General features: G+C 46.5%; 1 protein-coding gene across 2 annotated transcripts; it reads right to left on the bottom strand.

Annotated features, from left to right (window-relative positions):
* Positions 1–1,205: 1,205 nt before the first annotated feature.
* On the bottom strand, positions 1,206–15,215 carry LOC126525781 (uncharacterized). Of its 2 annotated transcripts, none has more exons than XM_050173685.3 (10): positions 12,968–13,999; positions 11,617–11,934; positions 10,691–10,844; positions 10,067–10,156; positions 9,493–9,740; positions 8,572–8,650; positions 7,467–7,711; positions 5,363–5,590; positions 4,447–4,590; positions 1,206–1,588 (listed from the first exon to the last, which is right to left on the bottom strand). In XM_050173685.3, the coding sequence occupies exons 2-10, from the start codon at positions 11,842–11,844 to the stop codon at positions 1,235–1,237; spliced, it is 1,770 nt and encodes a 589-aa protein (XP_050029642.1). In that variant the 5' UTR covers positions 11,845–11,934; positions 12,968–13,999; the 3' UTR covers positions 1,206–1,234. The 2 variants fall into 2 exon arrangements, 1 of the variants encoding a protein (XP_050029642.1); XR_008611227.2 differs by having other exon boundaries at positions 1,500–1,588; positions 5,363–5,675; positions 12,968–15,215.
* Positions 15,216–20,377: the final 5,162 nt, after the last annotated feature.

Below are 20,377 nucleotides of genomic sequence, written 5' to 3'. Positions count from 1 at the left end.
ATCAAGTTACAAGAACTTGCGTCCAAATTACCCACCTCTGTGGTGATAACTTGGAAGTCGATGACATCACACCAACGTGATTGAGCTGGTGGTCACAGCGCAAAATTCAAGAAACCTGGAAGCTTTTTCGACAGCTTAAGGCGACATTGTGGACTTCATGGTCCATTGTGCTCTGGTGAACTTTTGTTTATCAACGGAGAACCACATCGGATTCTAAAAGAATCCAAGACGGAACCCAGGAAGTTTCCAGAACTTTCTGTGTCAGACGTGGTAAAAATATGAGAAAATAAGTATGTCTGCGGTTGAAATGAAGTTTCCATATCCATCACCATGACTGTAGTCGCGCAAACACTCACTTATGCGAGTGTTTGCAAACATGCTTATGCATTCCCTGGCCTCATTGTCGGTTGGCTTCGTGTGGTTGCGACTAACAAAAAAAAAATTCTACACAGTTTAGGTGAAGCATCGATTGCGTAGCAAATTAGTAGACAGCTTATGCGAAGTGAGGATAGTAGCTTTATGGGCCCTATTAACCTGTAAACTTTCTCTTACTAACTACATTATCAAGCGTGATGTGCGCAAGCAAGCATGAACACATCTCACTCGATGACTGCGGAAACTCGCTGTTAAGACGTGAGGAAGTGCGGCAGCAGCAGCGAGCGAATTGACCGTGCTGCTTCTCGCTTCAACGCAAACTAACAGCGAAAACGGCGCACATGAAGCTATCGGCACTCGGCGCACTCTGCCCCCATTGCAGATCTTTCAAGATAGGGCCCATGCGGCCACACCATGCGCTCCAGCAGCCGCTGGAGTAGACCGCCAGACCCCTCCTACCCCTCCCCCCAGTGCCTTGCGTGCTGCCCAAATTCCTCCCTTGCGCACACGACATTGAGCCGCCATCGTCGGCTCACTCTCGCACACTTTCTCGCATACGGCGCGCGACGATGATATCGCCTTTGGACTTGATACGGAACATGACGGCGACGGCGGAAATGCGCCTGGAGTGTCCGCACCATTGCTATAGCAATAAAATCTAGAGCCTTGGTTCCTCTTGTAGTTTATTCTTACCCATTATTAAAATCCGTCATGCCTCGCCAACGTAGCGGCCTGGAATTCCAGTAACCACCATTGAAAGCATTGCAAAAATGTGACCCCAAAGTGTGTAAATCTTCCGTGGCCCCTTCAAGCGAGAAATAGCTTCAGCAGCATGTACATCATGGTCTTTAATAGCGGCTTATAAGTAGCGGCATTCGTTGGGAATACTCTTGCTGGAGGCCTGACCGCAGGGGGTGTCGATGAAGCGTTTTCGCGTCCTGTACACGACCATACATCTCTGGTCAGCCGGACTGATGGCTGGACCGTGGTCACCGCCCATGGCACAGCTCAGCGCGCAATGCATGACGAAAAAAAGCTGCTTGCTGGAGAGCCGCACGCCCGGCAGCGCCCTCGTCTGGCCGCTCACGGTAGCCTTGGAGTGCCGAGCTCTCTGGAACACCAGGTAGGCTATCCTGGAGCCTAGGACGTCGTGAAGGCGCACCCTGTTGTTGATGTCACTTTCGTTGAGCCTGCTTTGTCGCCAAGTGCCACTCTGCACAGCAGAAGAAGAATAAGTGTATTTAAAGAAGAAGTATACCAGAGGTTAAATGAACCAACTTGCGGTATGTGCATACTGCCACACCGTTTCAGTGAGTGCTATGATCGTCGTCCCCGTCTTGGTTAACAGCTGAAAATGAAAGTCCAAGTCTATATAAGAATGCTGGTCAGCAGCTATTTACACTCTGTTTAGAATCGGGGTGTTGGGCCTGACCAGTTGCTATATACCTGCAAGGAGGTTGTCGTGAGACGTACCTTACATTTCCGTGATTGGAAAGTTCATGATGTAAAGCGAAACGGCACAACTGACAAGACGCGCGAGGTCGCGTGTTCCATTCTCGGCCGCTTAAGGTGCATTCCTCGAAACACAAAATACTTTTTGTCTTAAATTTAGACACGTGTTGTCAAAAGAGTGACTGCATTCGAGATTTATCTGGAGTCCACCACTATGACCTCTCGCTTAGCCTAAGTTTGCTTTGGACATCCAGTGATGCAAATCATGAGTGAAGGAAAAACATTAGGAGGGTGCACGACGTTGGGCAGCTAGCCCCGGCAAGACAACTTCTGATGTAGCTTCTACCTCCGTTCGTGGCATAGCTGCACGTTGGCTGTCGGGAAGTATAGGCCACCTAAGGTACGTATTTGTTTCAGGGTAGCTCGGTCTCGCTGCAATTAGGCGTCGTAATCTGCTCTACTCTTGCCCGTAGTCTCCGTGCGCTCGGCGACTGGATGTTACTGCATGTCTATCACGTGGTCAGGGCCAATTTCACATGAACCTTTCATTTTACACTTTTAATGATTGCGCTTCAAGTATGTTATGCGACGCCTCCCGCCTAGTCTTCCTTCCTTCATCCATGCGTGTTGTAGATGAATTTGATGTTCTTGGGGTGGTACTGATTATGCTTTATTTTTCTGAATCCTCGAGCAATCCTGCTTTTCAGCGCATGAAGGCCAGAATTATTTGAGCGCAGTGCATAATGAATGCGAATTGTTGCGCTTGTGACGCTAAGCGTTGTTGAAGAGGATCAGTTTGCAAAATCGCAACACCGTTTGACGGCACACGGAACCAAGAGTTTTGGCAAATCTCAGGCTGGCTGAATCGCCATTAAAATCCATCGATGGCTACCTTTTCAATGTAGCCACATGTTGCTCCACCCCCTTGCAGCCAGTGTCGTCTGCCATGTTCTTAAATGACTTCGGTTCGCGGGTGGCTGTTTCTACATTGAGAAATAGCGGGGGGGGGGGGGGAAGTGGCGGAACTCACTTCACCATGACATAGGTAATGCGTTCGCATTAAATCAATATGGCGACACAACGTGTTGTCACCGTCCAAACGAATTATGTATGAGGCGTGTACTGCAGCGGGGCTCCTCTTTCGCGCTACCCTAAGGACACTCGATGCCACGAGGCATCGCTTCCGCGAAGACTGCACGTGGCCGCCGAGATGCACGGCGCACAAGTGCGTGTGAACGCTGTGACGCGTCATATGGCAACCGTGCTCATCTCGCGCTTCTTTCTGGACGCGCTGCACCATCTGGAAGCACTGCTGAGATGTCCGCGCGTGGCTTCTGCGACAATAAGTGCGGCGAGCGGGTGGCTACGAACGATGATAATTGTTCCCTCGCTTGCCGCACCCTCGGTGGCCTGTAGCGAATGATCCAAGTTGGCGAGTGGTTCATTGAAAGCGGCACATACATAGTGCATTTGTGGCGCAGCCTGACAATGCGTTCTGTTGCTGTCTTGGGGGAAGGGGGGCTATTCTGCCAATGTCCACCTAGTGGACATGTCCATGTCGTTTGCTGCTGAAGTTCTGATTGGCTTGGCTGGGGCACGCGTCAGAAGGAGACAGGCGCTCCCAGCTAATCAGCACCTGAGCGGCAGACGAAATGGACATGTCCACTAGGTGGACACTTGCAGAATAGCCTCCCTGCAGGAACCCTTGTGACCTGGGTTCGATTCAGCGGAGCATTAGAGAAATTTAAGAGATCTTTTGCATCATTGTAGAGTGGCACATCCCCAGTGACCCAAGTTGGCATCAAATAGGTTCAATGAAGACCAACACAGACCGAGTGGCACAAAGCCAGTGCTCCAAGTTGGCGTGAAAGAGTTCCTTCGAACAGCGGGGCCTACCCAGTCCCGCACCTACAGTGACTCTCGTTGGCGTGAAAGAGGTTCGTTGAAGAGCGCCATGTATGAACACATTGGCACCTACTCGGGAACCCTGTTACGTCAGCGCAGCAGTCCTATGCGTTAACCACTCGACCACTGTCCACCCAGTGAGCCAAGTGACGCGAAAACCGTTAGATGCCAACACAGATACATAGAATAGATACGTATATACATAGCCCCCAGAAAGTGCGAGAACCATCGTAATCATCCTAAGAATGCCAGCGCATTAAACAGGAAAAGAGCCACGGGAAGAAGCCCTACTTGGTGCTGCTACAACCGAGGATCAGTTTTTGTGCTAGCAGTGGTCGGCGAAGTTCGTGTCCGATCCGATCTCGGGGCATCATTTTCGGCGATATCTCTTTGCAACACCTTCTTAGCTTGACCGTGCACTTTGTCATCAACGGCGTCAAATCGCGTTAGGACGGACATGGCGGACGGAAATAGCTTCCAGTCGAAAATCTAGAGCTGACGAGTGTTATGCGTCAGTGGGACTTTAACGGTTTTCTCTACTTGACTTTTTAAATATAATCGTGCACAGCGGCTTTAAACCGCGTCACCTCCGGCAGGTAGTATAGTGGCATATGGTTTCCTAATTTTGGGGGGAACCTCTGTGACTTGGCACTACTGGGCGCACGTGGAATCGTTTACTAGAATACTTCATGTGTGCGTGTGCGTTAGGCTTACCTTATTGTACCCGGCGTAGAGGCAATACATGCTGCTGCCGTTCGCGTGGTCACCTTCATCCCAGAATCGCCGCAACCGCTCGTCGATAGCTGGATCGGCGCGCCGCCGTTCGATGAGCTCGTGCGCCATGGCTTGCGCGATGACCTGGATCGCGTATAGGACCCGCGTGCGTGAACGTTAAGAGGAAGCTTTAGCTTGGGTGCTCCTATATAAATACATGTAAAAGGAGAGTTCGTATTCTCGGCAACCACCGCACGAAATTTGGCGAAGTTTGTTGAATTTAAAAGAAAAATGTAAAATCTAGTGTCTGTTGGTTCCAAATTTTTTATTTAGGTCATCAATTTTTATTGAAAATTGGGAAGAATCGAAAACTTTCAGAACACGAAACTATCAAGTTTACAACTCTGTTACTCAGCAATGAAAAATGGAACCACAATTCTGTGAATTGCACCTGATAGTACATCTAAAGCGGACAAAATTGATATGTTAGATATGAATATAAAAACAATTTTGTAATAGATGAATAGAGCTTTCGCGGAACCCTTGTAAACAATGTAACAAATCCACGTAAGATATAAAGTGACATATTGAATTTCTACGCTTTCAATGATCTAATGGGATCGGTTTACAGAACCGCGATATCTGTTCTTGATGCAGAGTTATTAATTTGTAAACTTCGCGCTAACATTTTTTTCCAATCTTGCGAATTCTTGAAAATCTTTTTAACAAAATTCAGGCTCTAAATCGAAATTACGCTTCCTACAGTCACTGGAATTTAAATTTATCTCTCAAATGCAACAAGTTTTATTAAACTTGGTCCAGTGGCTATCTCAGAAAAAATGTTTTTGCGTTTTACATGTATCTGAATAAGCCGCGTTGGAGTTTGGCCCGAGCTGAAGCTTCCTGTTAACTATACCTGTCCGAGTGCGGCGATGTTGTACGCCGGCGGGGCCCCGGCGTCGTAGTAAGGAGGCCGGAAAAAGGCCGCCGGCGAGTCCACGTTGACCACCGACGCCATGGCGGGGAGCAGTGCCTGAGCCAGCGGTGGCAGGGCGTGCCACGCTCGAAGACGTCGCAGCCAGAGCTGTGGGAAGCTGCGGGCCGTCACGGCGTCCCCTCGCTGCTCTGGCGTCCCAGCAGTGCTCTGCGGAACGCCAGGTGGGGTGGTCGATGTTCACGTGTGTCGAGCCAGAAGTTAAAGTGCACATAGTTGTGGGGGCGTAGACCAACTAGTAAAAAAAAAAAAAAAATCAACCCCGCCTTATCTTGAAACGGGAAGTAAGCTTTCACCGGAAGTTAGCGCGGGATCCATAGAAAAACTGTGCGAGTTTTGAAGCCAAGCCTTCTTTCAATACCGGTAAATTTTAAATGGGACAGGTATTTCTTGCGCGTCCTACCGTCACTTTCGAATCCATACGTCATGAGTAACCGTTGCTCAGAAGTGCATTCCATGTTCTATCTCATACAGCTCGTGATTGTACACGTTATTTTCCTAAACTTCGTCGTCTTTCTGGCTTCAAACGGGCCTCCGCAAATCGATCGTTTTCAATAAAACATGGCGGAATAAATGCAAGAATCATCATTGATTATGCATGCGCGTAAATGCTTATTGCTTTCACGCCTTTAAAAAAATGTTTTCTTACAAATTAATTAAACAAACATGAAGCGTAATGTATAATTCCACAAGATCGACATGAGCGGCACACAAGGAGATGAGCTAAATCCACGTAGTACCCATCACGCCCATAATATAGGTGAACTATCGGAACGCCAGAGTTTCTTCCATGGAACACGCAATGATCCACGACAGGTATTCACGTAAAAAAAAGGTATTTTGTGTTCACTGCAGGGTGAAGGCCTCTCCCAGCGACCTCCGAGTACCCTGTCTTGTGCTAGCTGATTCAAACCTTGCGCCTGCGAATTTCTTAATTTTATCACCCCACCTAATTCTCTGCATCCTTGACTGTGCTTCCCTGCCCTTGGCACGCATTCCGCAACTCTAGTGGTTCACCGGTTACCTGCCCTACGCATTACATTGCCTGCCCAGCTCTATTTTCTTCTCTATCAATGTCAACCAGAACATCGGCCAGCCCCGTTTGCTCTCTAATCCATGCCGCTGTCTGTCTCTTAACGTTACGCCTAACTATTTTCGTTTTATCGCACTTCGTGCAGTCCTTAAATTGTTCTCGAGCTTTTTCGTTAACCTCCAAGTTTTTGCCCAATATGTAAGCATCGGTAGAATGCAATGTTGCACAATGATTGTACATATTCTTTTCAACGACAGTGGTAAGTTTACACTCAGGATTTCATAATACCTGCCGCATGCACTCCAACCAATTTTTATTCTGTAAATTTCCCTCTCACGATCAGGGTCCCCTGCGAATAATTGACCTAGATAAACCTACTCCTGCACATACTTTAGAGGCTCATTGGCGATCATGAATTTTTGTTCCCTTGCCAGGCTATAGAACATTATCTTTGCATATAATCTGCATATAATTTTCAACCCCACTCTTACACGTTCTCTGTTAGGGTTGGTTGTTAAATTTGTTGCAATTGTTGCAAATTTGATGATATTCGTCATTGATCCTTACTTCTAAGCCTTCCGAGACTAATAACACACACACACACACACAAACACACACACACACACACACACACACACACGCACGCACGCACGCACGCACGCACGCACACACACACACACACACACACACACACACACACACACACACACACACACACACACACACACACACACACACACACACACACGCACGCACGCACGCACGCACGCACGCACGCACGCACGCACGCACGCACGCACGCACGCACGCACGCACGCACGCACACACACACACACACACACACACACACACACACACACACACACACGCACGCACGCACGCACGCACGCACGCACGCACGCACGCACGCACACACACACACACACACACACACGTGCACACACACACAGACATGTTGTATGTATGTATATATAGATGTGACAAAGTCCGAACCGTCCTGGCAACCCCGAGCGCTGCGAAGAGGTGTTCGGGATCAGAGCCCTCTGCCGCCGACTTCGGGAACAAAGCGACTTGTGGCTTTGCGGGGGCCGTTGAACCTTGCGGCGACGAGGCTCTTGTGGTTGCCATGACGTCGCCGAACTTTGCTCCGTCCCTGAAGATGAAGGCCGTTGCGTCCTGGAACTCGGCCATGAATCGCGTCACATCCGAGATGGTCTCAGCGGACACGACGTTCTGGCCTGCACCGTCAAGACGTGCGCGCCTTCCATAAGCCCGAGGCGTCGCTGTGATGAACGAGCTTCCAGCGGTTCTTGATGTGTTGTGAAAACAGCGGCACATGGTACACACGGACAAAAAAAAAAAAGCAAATACAGCGCATGTACGTGCTCTCGCCCTTTCCCCTTCCTCATTTGGCTCCTGGGTGCCGTATTATGTAAACGATTCTTTCTGCTTCATTTTATTAATTTCCTTTCGCCCGTTGCAGCAAGTGGCCGATGCGCTCTTAATCTCGTTCGAAAATAGGTTCCACCAACGAAATGGAACACATTTGTAAAGAAGTTCCATGTAGTGGAGCAGCCGATAACGTAAGCGTAGCGTGCATGCTAGCCAATGACGACGGGGGAAAAGAAAAGGTAATGGATATAATCTTTACACAATACGGCCCCAGGTTAATCGTCAGTAAATCTTGAACTTTTTTTTTGCCTGCGCTAAGAAACAACGCTGTCGCCGACAAGTATGAGAAAAACTCTGGTACGAGTGCTTCTTGTGGCGTAGAAAGCTTTTTAGAAGCTGCTCTATATATCTGAAGAACATTCCTCATGAACAACATCGAGGTTGGCTACCCTGCGCTCAGGGAATGGAGAAGGGAGAGAAAAAGAGAGAAGCGGGTAGAGAGACGTATACGGACGTCTGTAGAGAGTTATAGGTGCTCGTACAAACCAGACGATCTTAGAAAGCACAAAAGTGCCTTCTGTTCACTCGGAAGACGATCATCTAGTTTCCTGCGCCTATAGACTCCGTGCCTGAGTCTGCATGGAAGGCGTCTGTAGACACATATGGACGGAGCCTATAGATTTGGAGCATTTTGCATAAAGCTCACCTTCAAGCATGTCGAGGGCCCTGTACGGCACACCACTCACTTTTTCTACCATGCGCTGGCACTTATCCTCTGGTGTCGGCTATATAAGAAAAGGAGACACAAAGCAAGACTTGTTAATATCATTCACGTAAGACAACGTTGAGGAAATGGTCAACGAAAAGATGAGAAAGCGGAAGTACTGTAACTATGGCGGAGCACGAGCGTAAAGTCAATTGCGCATCCCCTCTGTTCTGTCGGGCGTCTCATCCAATGGCAGCAGCAGTAGGTTATGAAACGTCTATGAGACGGCTCTCAGAGTCTTTTTATACCCCTTCTGTGGCGGTGCGTTAGCTTGGGTTCAGAGCCACTATACTTCTCCAGATATCCGAAATTGTTTTAAGAAAATAGGCCCGTCCGTTTTAGAAATCTCGGTAAAACCTCTAGCAGACGTCTATATAGGGCTAACGTGAGTGCTAAAACATCCTGACCATCTTGAGGTGATACCTTACAGCCGTTAAGTATAGATGTAGGTGTGTTCAGTAAACAAGCGTATACGGTTTGAAGAAACTTCAGCAATGACTGGCCATCATGACATAACAGTTCTTGTGCTGGATTATCAAAGTTATACTCTCCGCGGTGGCGTCCTACACTTCCAATATATATTTCGCCAAACCCGCCTAAACATGAACGTCACTGCTCCTTGCGTGCTGCGCCACTCATCTTGAATATCATACCGAGGTGCAGCCATCATTTTATTTTATCAATGACCTGAGTTCTCTTCCTAGCCCGTAGAGGGCAGTACTGAACTGTTCCTGCTTCTTATGGTATTACTTTAAATAGGTAATTTTTTTACACTTCTAAATAAAGGAATATTTAGAGTTTTTTTATTGCTGACAATATACCGAATTACGGAGATATCTTCAACCACTGGGTGCCACTAACCACGGCCACATTGTCCTCCGGGAGTTCCTCGTTCGCGCGTGTCCTGTTGAGAGCCGCCAGGACATCCGCCTTGGGTCCGACCAGGTAGCGAAGGACGTGCCAGGCCAGCACCAGCCGCTTGCTCAGCCTGTCGCCAGGCTGCGACAAGTACGCCACCATGGCCAGTGCTTGTTCGTCCGCGGTGACGTGCTCGTAGGAAGCGTGCTGCTTCGAGCCTCCGAACAGGGACAGCAGCTCTTTCCAGCGGTCTGCGAGCACAGTGGCGAGCGAGCCAGATCGAGAGATCATTCTCGTAAATAATAACTAAATCCCGCAGGACTACTTTCTGCTTGGCCCACGTTCAAGTGTCACCACTTGCTTGCGTCATTCGCACTGTGAGGAAGTTAAAAGGCCTACGAGGGCAGAGTTCAACCCATTTGGCAGCCCTATTCTGGAACTGTCGAAGTTGTTGTCCAGTGCATGGCGACGTCAACCAGAGGTAGCTATATAGTTATGGCAAACAACACAGAGCGCACTCGCCATCGTCTATGCTCTGTCCCCCCAAAAATCTGGTCTGAAAGCGTTAAGAACTAACCGGATGTGACGCCGGTGCTGTCGGACAGGCTTGCGATGCTCATTTTGACCGGCTCAGTGGATTTCTCCGTGTCGTTCACAAACTCTGAAACTGAACGCCGCAAAAGACACGAATGGGTGCTTGCGCTCAATTATCGAATCCATTCCAAGATGCGCAATTCTTTATCAATGACTGCAAACGCTTTAAAGTTTAACCTGATAACTTGCAGCTAGACAATATATTGCAACATTTACCTCCAATGCGTCATTGTGACGTCACAAATTTCAAAGCATTGTATCGTATTTCAGTAGTTTTAGCTCAGAAAGTGTTCTCAAAGTTTTGTGCCTTGAGTCTGTGGTTCCTTTAGAATATAGTGAAAGAGTCCTTCCATACCGGCAGGTAATTAACTATATCCAAATAGACCCTACAGAACTTTGTGACGTCACGTCTAGCTGCCTAGCGCTGGAGCTTCAGGACGACCTCACCACACGTCTTGAACAAGAACACTCGAGTTTAAACTAAGGAATAAAGCGAAACACCTAAGAATTAGAACAGGCCATTTTCTCAGTAGTCAGCACACCCGAAGTGCGGAGCACACCTCTCGAAATAGTACGCGTGTTGGCTTTGCATGTAGTGGAAACTCACTTTCATCATCGGAATCCATGAGCTGCTCTGTTATGGTATTATTGTTCACGAGAGCGTATTGGTGGAGGAAAGACCGGTAGAACTCTTCGATATCATCTTCTCCCATTGCTCTTGAAGCGGCGATGAATTCATTCACTTCTGGGTTTAGCGTGATCTGCAGAGCAAAAAATAAATGCGGTATCTCTACCACTCTATCTGTCTAGTTGCAACAAAATGCGTCACAATTAGGTCTTGCTTAGTGGCAATGAATCTGCAGATTATGCTGTACCAGAGTCGAGAAACGCATTCTGGAATACTTGGGACCTCCCGCACCCTTGCCCACAAACGTTTGTGAAAGTGGAACCAAGGGTGCGATCTTGTGCGCGTTCCAAAATCGAACGTAGGCGGGTCCATTCTTTACGTCACGAAATAGGCAGCCTGTTCCGTTGCGTTCATCCGTTAGCAGAGGACACGGAATGATTGAGAGCAGCAAGACGCCACGGCTCACGTCACAATTGATGTCATGGCGTTCGTCACGGTTCAAATTGACCAATCGTGTGCGGCTCGGTAGAACGGACTGCCTCCGTTCTATTTCGGAACGCGTACAAGATTGCACCCCACATCAGCAAAGGCGTCAACGCTCCGTAGATGCACTACAATATCAGTGATCTTAAATGCTTTTCTGCATATGAGACTTGCAAGTTTACTGAGCGTATGCATTGGTCGTGAGGCAACCTACGCCCCAGAATCACAAGAACTGACATTCGTCACACAAATGGAACAAAATTCATTCAAATAAGTCCAGCACTTGTCTCATAAAAAGTAATTCCTGGGTTTTACAAGTATTTGCTTGATACGTGATGGTAAAGAGCTCGTAGAGCAACTAAAACGTCGAGACAAGTGACGGACTAAGAGACTGCTTCGTTTGCTTTCGTGTCACCACTCACATCGACAACAAATGGCGCCGAGGGGTCCCCGATGACGTCGTACTTGCGGGAGAAGGCCACCGGTGCGTCGACACCGTACTCGAGCGAGAGCTCCACCATGCGCTGCAAGGGGTCCTCCGACGGGTCGTCCGCCATGTGACGTAGGTCGAGGTTGAAGCGAGACAGGAAAGAGAGAACGTCCAGCACGCCCTCGTTCGGACTCCGCGAGTATTCTGCGCAGGACTTCATGAGTTCGTCGCCATCCGCCCCGACGGGCCCGTAGTTCTCCTGTTCGTTGGCTGAGTCGTTTTGTCTGGTTCCTTCCGTGACCGCCGAGCGCTTCCACGTGATGTGACGTGGGAGTACATTTTCCGGCCAAGATAGAGAGATGAAAAAAAAAAAGAAACGTTGCTTAAAGAAGTCAGCAAGAGGAGTGCCCAGTTTCTTATTTTACTAGTGCGGAGAGCCACATAAAAAGGCAAGAAATTGGGCGAAGCACTGCACGACAGTGTGGTCTAACAATCAAGACTGAGTTGCTCTCAATGGATGCTGGTTGACGGCTTGCGTTGAAAGAGCTGCTGATGCCAGTTACTGTTGGAGAATTTTTGTCCTACATTAATGTTTTACGGAATGCCGGAAGACTTCGCGAAGGCAGCAGCAGTACTGGTAGCGCCATATTGTGGCGTTGCGGGCACCACAAAGCTTTAGGAACGCTTTCTTTTTTGCGCTGCGCGCCACTGTTTTCGCCTATAGAAAGACGGTGAGAAAGAGAGAGAGAGAGTGAGACAGAGAGTGAGAGAGAGAGAGAAAAGATCCACTAAGCTCCGTTGACGTCGATACCAACGGCTCAGTTTGCACCAGCAAGTAGGTGAAACGTGGTCGCTGTAATATATGGTTCTGTGTACTCTAGTTCACTCCAATATCTCGAAATAATGGTGCCATCAGCTTCGCCGCGCACGACTTTGTCAATGGGGTTCTGCGTTCTGATACTCCGGAATATGTAATACCTTTACGGACAGGTTAAAATTATATATATCTTCTGCGAAGGAGATGTGCCGGCGTACTTCTCCTTTGTTCTGTCCTTTGTATGCCCCTCTTTGTTGCTGTTCGCGCGTGGCCTCCAAGATTGTTCGCAGTTGCGACCTCGGAGACCATATGCGTACAAGCGAAGCCAGAGGCGAGAAGAGGGAGCGCATCACTCTTTTCGTCTCTAGAGTTACTGTGCATTTGGTAGCATATACACCAACTGTACTCGTTTCGTTCTTTCTTTTGTCTACATCCGTTTGCGCTGCATGCGCTTGCATTGGACCATACAACTAGCCCAACAGAATGTGGCAGTTCCCCCAGCTTGGAGGAAGAAACGCCACCTTACCTCAGCAGAGTCCGAATGGAAGCTGGGAAACGTAACCGAAGAGTCACAAACGAAAGTGTTCCGCTTCTTGCAAGGGTCCGCCTGGCTGACCACCGTTTCGACAAACCAGTCCCTCAGTTGGCGGCACAGGGAGGTGTTGCATTCGGCAGCTGGGCCACTTTCCGTGGAAACCCCTCGAGGCGCTTCGAAGCCTCCGTCGTCGTCTTCCTCCAGCTTCGCTTGTCCATCCGCTGTCGTTGGCCACTCTGCTGTCGTCACTTCTTCTGTCGGTGACGTCACCCGGCGAACGGCTGCCCGCGCCCTCTGTTTCACTGCAGTGGACTCCTCCTGGGCCGCTCGGCCCCTCGGAGCATTGGGGCATACTGTCTGCGGCTGCGTTGGGGGAGAGGGTAATCGCTCGGCTACTATTTCGGTTTAAGCTTCTTTTGAGCGCGTGAAAAGACACGAAACGAAGAACGGTGAAGGTCAGTCAGGTTAGCGAATTGTCTTTTGACGAGGTGCAGGTTAGGGCTGGTTGGTTAGAAATGATTACATTGACCGCGTTAATGTAGAAGCTGAACAACAAAAAAAGGGACGAAAACAGGGCGACGATTTTGAATTGTCGCATTCTTTGCGGAACAACTTTTATAGGAAAAAATACAGGAAATATTAAAAAAAAAACATTATATCAGCGGTGTGAACGAAATCTACGTGAACAGTGCACGCACGCACGCATACAAGCGTGCGCACACACAACACATATGGAGCTCCTGCGATCAATTAACAAAAAAAAATTCCATTCCTTGTCAGAGCAGTGGAAGGTGAAAAATTTGTGCAGATTAAATGCCGTTGTCATCATTATGTTATAAATCATGCGATAGCAATTGGCCTAGACCTACACATCACCTATATAACAGGCAGTCGGCACTGTTGAACGCTCTGCGAGCAAGAAAGGCTTTCTTAAAAAAATCAATCAATCAATCAATCAATCAATCAATCAATCAATCAATCAATCAATCAATCAATCAATCAATCAATCAATCAATCAATCAATCAATCAATCAATCAATCAATCAATCAATCAATCAATCAATCAATCAATCAATCAATCAATTTTATTGGTAAGTATATTGATACAGAAACAGTTGTACACACGAAGGAGTAAAAAATGCAGATGGTACCTCTACGATGAATTGCAGATCAAGAAATTGAGCGACGCTAACGATGCGTACGTGAAATAATTACTGAGCAGATGAAAGAGGAAATAAGTACACTGATGTCATACATGAGCATATAAAAAGAACAAGTTCGAAAAAATGAAAGACGGCGGTATCAAGTATACAAAAGAAAACCGACACAAACTACCAAGAAATGTATAACATATCACGATGAACTGAGATGACTTATTTCGTAGACTTCCATTAGACAAGAGATGTTGGCAAGTCCAATTCCTTAACTGTATTGTGCACTATAGATTTCCAATGTGGCTGCTGGCATAGAGTTCATATTTTTCGCGAATGCCGTAATTACACATATTTTGGAAGAGCAGCGATGTCGTGGCTTAGTTAAGAGCGCATGGTCACAAAACCAATGCCTTTCGAGTCTTTAATGGCAGATCAAGTCGATGATTATTCATCGAAAAAGCGATTTGTACGAAACAGGCTTACAAAATGACAGTAAGAAATAAATGTGTATATATTTTTTCTACTTTACAAAGCAGTGCGATACTCGCCTGTTCTGGTTTCTGAGTCGGACTTGGCTCGTGGCGTCCAAAGGGGCCACGCATACGTGATCCCTTGAATGACTTGGGTTTTCCCATCTGTCGGCAAAAAAAAAGAAAAGAAAAAAAAGAAATAAACTGGGTATCACGGCGCCGGCTAACTAGTTTAGGAGCAAAGGTAGAAGTACGCTATTACCGAATCTGGTAATAACGAACAAGGTTATGCGCTCAAAATAGCTCGGTATATCAGGTAATTCGATGCACCGAAACTCGCCTACAAATAACATTTCTCACGCGTTCCTTATATACGATTCTGTTATCTTCACTGGATCGCAGGAACGCCCACAGCGTTCCTGCAAAGACTAACGCGCAGACGAGGGCTGAATTTAGTGATCCTTAGTTACCACCAATACCTGAACTTTCACGATAATTTATGCGTTCAGTATTTGCCACGTCATATCCTAAGTTATCTTTGTAATGCCCTTCGTCGAAGAAATAGAAGACACTCTATACAAAGGTATTTGAGAGGTTGAAAGCGTCGAGTCCTCGTCACCCTACCATTCTTTTGTTCCATCCGCTGACGAGCATTATAACCATGACGAAGCAAGCAATGAAGATGAAGGAGACGAAGACTTCCTTCCAGTGAGACCGCACCTTGGACTGATACTGCCGCCTCCGCTGCTGGTCGGCCATGCTAAACGTGCGATGTGGTCGTGTCGATAGCCCCCGAACAAAAAAAATAACACAAATGTATGCAGTGCGCAAAAATTATGTACAATGTTATCTACAAGACATAAGAACTGTCAATGAATAGAGAGCGTAGAAGTATAGTAGGCATCTTTATTTATTTATTTATTTATGAATGCTGTGGTTTTGAACGCAATACTACTGCAGGTGGGTATACATATTTGTACAGCAACATGTTTACACAGCAATGAAATACTTTCAGGCAAAGGCTTCAGCAACACGTATAAATAGCAGAAACTAGTTCACCAACGTCATGACGTGCAAGACCGTAAGATAATATAACTTCAGTACAGGATTTACAAGCAGCGAATATGGCTTAGCACGCACACAAAAATAAGATCACTCATTATTGAATATGCGCCTCAAGCACTAATAATAAATTCTGAGTTACTACACTGTCGGCAAGGTTGTTCCAGTCAGCTGTGGTTCTTAGAAAATAGAAATGTTTGTAGGAATATGTAGCGATAGGAAAATCTTTTAGACAATTATTCCCGGTAAGACTTTATTTTGCTCGCTCTTATACATATAATACAATGCCAATAAGTGTATCATATTTCACCACTTCTGGCATTATTTTACAATCTGAAATCGTCAACATTGTAGACCACCTGTAGAAACTCACAGTTTGCGCTATGTAGGCATTAAATATCTCAGCTCCTTGGAACTGTTTAAACAAGTGAAAGCATTACCCCAGTTGCAACCTTCTGCGTAGTTACCCAGCTACGTTATGAATTCATTGCCAGAGAGTTAAGCTGTACGCTTTCAGCTGAGATGAATCTGCAAATCAAGAGCCTCATTGCAGTTTAGATAAGTTACTTCGCTGAATGATTTAAAACAAGCAATATACACGCTACTCTGAACCAGGTGTGGGCGATATATTCAATGCATCTTCCGCATTTAAAAGAAATAGCTGTCAGACAATAAAGCCAATATAACCCCCACATTTTCCTTAACATTCGTATATAAAACGGATATACCTGCATAAGCGAGGATTCTGCAAGATATTGTCATATCGCAGCCATAATTGCTGGCAGGGCACTAGCGATTTATTGCTTTCAATGGCAGAGCGTTGAGTATGCATCCTTTGTCAAAATAAACGGTGTCCAATTTGAGCCTTGTGCTACTTATTTATTTTTTATTTTAATACCTTCAGGACCCATAGGGTGTCACAGAAGGGAGTGGTAACAATAAACAGAAAGAGAAAACACAAGGCAAATATTAGGGAACATATTCAAGAACATCTTTAAGGTCACTGGGGTCCGTAATAGATACAATGGAGGTGGGCTTGTGGTTCGAATCATTACAAGTATGAGAAACGAAAGAATGAAAGTGTCGGTTAGTGTGGCAAGGAGGAACAAACACTTTATAATGGTTGTCAATACGAGTTGATATGAAAGGAGGGTGGGAAAGTAATTCTTGATTGTAATAATAATAATAATAATAATAATAATAATAATAATAAAGTTATCGTCAGGAGCTGCCCAGTCCTGGTTGTATCATGCAGTGCCGGTGAAATTCGTGGCTGTGGGAAGCTCTGAATGCCGACTTCAAGAATTCGCTTCCGCGAATTCCAGTAGTGCGGATTTACGTAACACGATGCGCGTGATGACTTCATTTCTTTCGACAAAGGGTGTACGTAACTATGTCGCATAAGGCGTGCGTAAACTATGTACATTTGGCAGTGTGTATTACCTGATTGAAGCCTCTGACGGTGAACGGGACCTGCAAATGAAATGACAGTGATAATAGCTATATTGTTTTTAATAATGAGCTGTGAATCACAGGTTTTGTATTTCGGAACTGTGTATTAGCGGTTCGTGAGAACTAAACCAGTACAGTAACCACGTTTCAGCTCTTTTCCTTTAAATATAGAGCAATGCCACAATATAAACCACTGCGCATGGAGGACGCCTTTGTTTATTTCATTATCACAACTAAATCAGCAGGCAATACAATCAGTGCGATGGTGGCAGTAATCCTTGAAGGAACGATTTATGGAGCACAATTACACAATTAACGAATTAGTGAAGCACCTACGTTGCTAGCCCGTCTAGAGTCGGCATGGTCATCGGAAGTTACACTGCAATGCTTTCGCGTTTATGATTCCTCTCTATGTCTTGCACTGCTGAAAAGACTTCTTGGAAGGCTAGTGAATAATCAGTCCACAAAGTAAATGCTCACAACAGCAAAAAAACTGCTAAACTTCGCTGCTTAGGCTTTTGGAATAATCACTTTCTACTGGTGTCAAATTCAAAGCCGACATCCACAAATGAGTTCTTACGCTTAAACTGCTTGACAGAGCAGATGTCAGGCACTCTAATGGTGGAGATATTATTGCAGAAGGCAAGCGGTGAATTGCACGCAGCACTTGCGAATAAAAGAAAAGTCTTGTGGATTTGGCCCCACACTCACTTTTCAATCAATTGGCATCATTGCAAAAGTATAGCTGATCTGACCACCTTAAACGGTGAAAAGCTTTGTCGTTCCCCAAGAATAGCATTGTGTTTAATTTCGAATGTTAGGAAAGTTTCTGGTTTAAACGCTGGTTCTAAAACATTATTGCTTACCAATGAACAGCAGAATAAGATACAGCCTTTCTGCAATGCAGTTCGCAATGCTACTTGCGGCAGAGGTAATTTTTTTACATGGTGGTTGCGTGTGCAACCGAGTGCCGTTTATGAAGTTGTTTGTGTCAGCCTCCAAGGTCTCAATCCATCTAGGAAATTGCTGCGGGTAGGCGTGGCAGCCTTTCGCATCTGGCGGCAACGAAACGATGAAGCGCACTCTTACCTTACCAACACCACGGATGGCGAGCGAGACCTAAAAAAGCCAGGCATGTTCCCTGGAGACGTTCTTTTCAAATGTCCGTACACGCAACTGTAGACAGCAGGGCGCGCGGAAGAGGTGGCCCAACAATGGCTTGGAACAAAGGTGAACTGATGATGATGAATAGTATGGTCGTACCCGTTGCAACACAGATGATGCCAACTGATGATGATCACTATGGTCAACTACGCCACGTACTCACTTCAGGAGGTAAACTAGGAATCGGGAGACAGTCCTTAGGTTTGTCGTTATTGAAATCATGTTGTTTTTCTGGAGAATTTATGTTGTTTTCATTGAACCTTTCTCTGAGAAACAGGCGAGCACCGTGAATGAGTCTTGCAAAGGAGGGAAACTGACGACCGGAGAGAAAGTTACAGAAAAACGAAGCACTAGAACATAGAGGAAAGATAAAAAAGAATGAATGCGCGATTTAAAAGTTCCAGTATCAGGCTAAATTGTCAAACAGATATCGAGGAATAACACATAACTGACTTGTATTCATGCTGAGAACGCGTATGTTCTAAATCGCTCACCATTTCTTGGTCAACCTTAACACATGCAACCATGCAGTTGACCTCAAGGTTTTGTCAGAAACGTATTGCGCAAGTGGAAGAAAAGGGCGCCGCACATAAAAACGCGGGTCGACCACATAAGTGCAGTCTACCAACTAATCGATTTGCAGATTGCGCATTTCTTGTTTTCTTGCGTGGTGCTGATTCGTTTCATTCATGCGGTAATTTCATAGGATAATCTTGAGCCAACTAGTGTCCTCCAGAAGTCATGCTCAGGTTGAAGGCACGTTGTGTTGGATAGCCAAGCTTAGAATGAGCACCTAGACAAAATGTCACAGTAACGTAGGTAAAGTTTAGCAGGGAAGTTTAGCAGGGGACGCCGACAGTGGGTGTCGGAACATGCGAGTGAAGCAAGCTCACAGAAGGCAGACCGATTTACACTGAGTGCTCTTGCTTGTAGTACGAAATGGTCGGCATAGACTTTAAAGAAATCTGAAGCCGCGAGCCATACTCTATTACAAAGCATGCTACTTCGTAATATTGGCATAAAGGATAAAAACAGGGATAGGAAAGTCCTCGGAAGGAGCAATTAGACAAAAAAATAAAGACATACGTAATCAAGGATAAAGTGGTGTCAGAAATGCTGCAAGCACTCGCTCAAATTTTTTTGTACGTCCAGAGCTCGCACGTCGCTGAAAGTGTGCACAGAAGACAGGGCTGCCACAAGCGCTCGTTCAGAAGTTTATTTCGATTCACAAGTTCCGTATATGCCACTGTTATCAAGACGTGACCTCCAAATTTACGGCGCTATCTCCGACAAGAGAGCAGGGGCAGCATTGTTATACTGTGCAGTGCGATGCTTGCCACTGTCTAAAAGTCGTCAAGTAGAACTTTTTCGCACAGTTCACGAGACTACAGGAGGATGACCCCGTCGCCGTTATGTCTAGTTCGCGGTCGGTAAAGTAAATCCCATAGTCCGTGGGAGCGTTGCTTATGTTTAGTAAACTTACTCTTTGTGCTATCACCTAGTGGAAGAAGACGACGAAGAACGTTTCAAAATACGACAGCCGCACGTAATTCTGTCATCCCATCCCGACGAAAAAAAAGTATCCAACCCGAGCGACTCGTATGCATCAACTACAGTGACAAGCTGTACTATGCAGTTCTCACCCGCTTCGAAAGTCTGGTTTACCACTTCAGGGAAAGCATTTCAGGGAAAATATTCTGGGCGTTTCATTCGCTATACCCGAGCTTCGCTATTTCCGAGTTGAGCACTTTGTTACACGCGACGCGTTTTCCGGTGTGTTGCGCTACCGACGTCTGGGTGTGCCTTCCTACAGCCTGGTATATGGTTGCATAGCTGCAGCTGTTAGTGATGGTGTATCCATAGAATCACTGTCCGGCGGCACGTTCTCACCGACACCCGGGTCATAAGGCCGCGCTTTTGGGTTCCGACGCAGGCTGCGCGCTTCGGTTTACTTGCTGACATCCGATGTACTGACCATGCCACTGCATGCAGCTGTCTTCTGTCACCGCTGCCGCACGAGAGCGGTTTCAGAAATCTCCTGAACAGCTTCGCTGTAAAAGAAATTTATGATGGGCTTTTCGTTATGTTTAAGTACAATA

Source organism: Dermacentor andersoni, chromosome 8 (assembly GCF_023375885.2).
Source record: "Dermacentor andersoni chromosome 8, qqDerAnde1_hic_scaffold, whole genome shotgun sequence".
In the NCBI taxonomy this organism is placed as follows: Eukaryota; Metazoa; Arthropoda; class Arachnida; order Ixodida; family Ixodidae; genus Dermacentor; species Dermacentor andersoni.
This window is presented reverse-complemented; position numbering and strand designations above follow the sequence as displayed.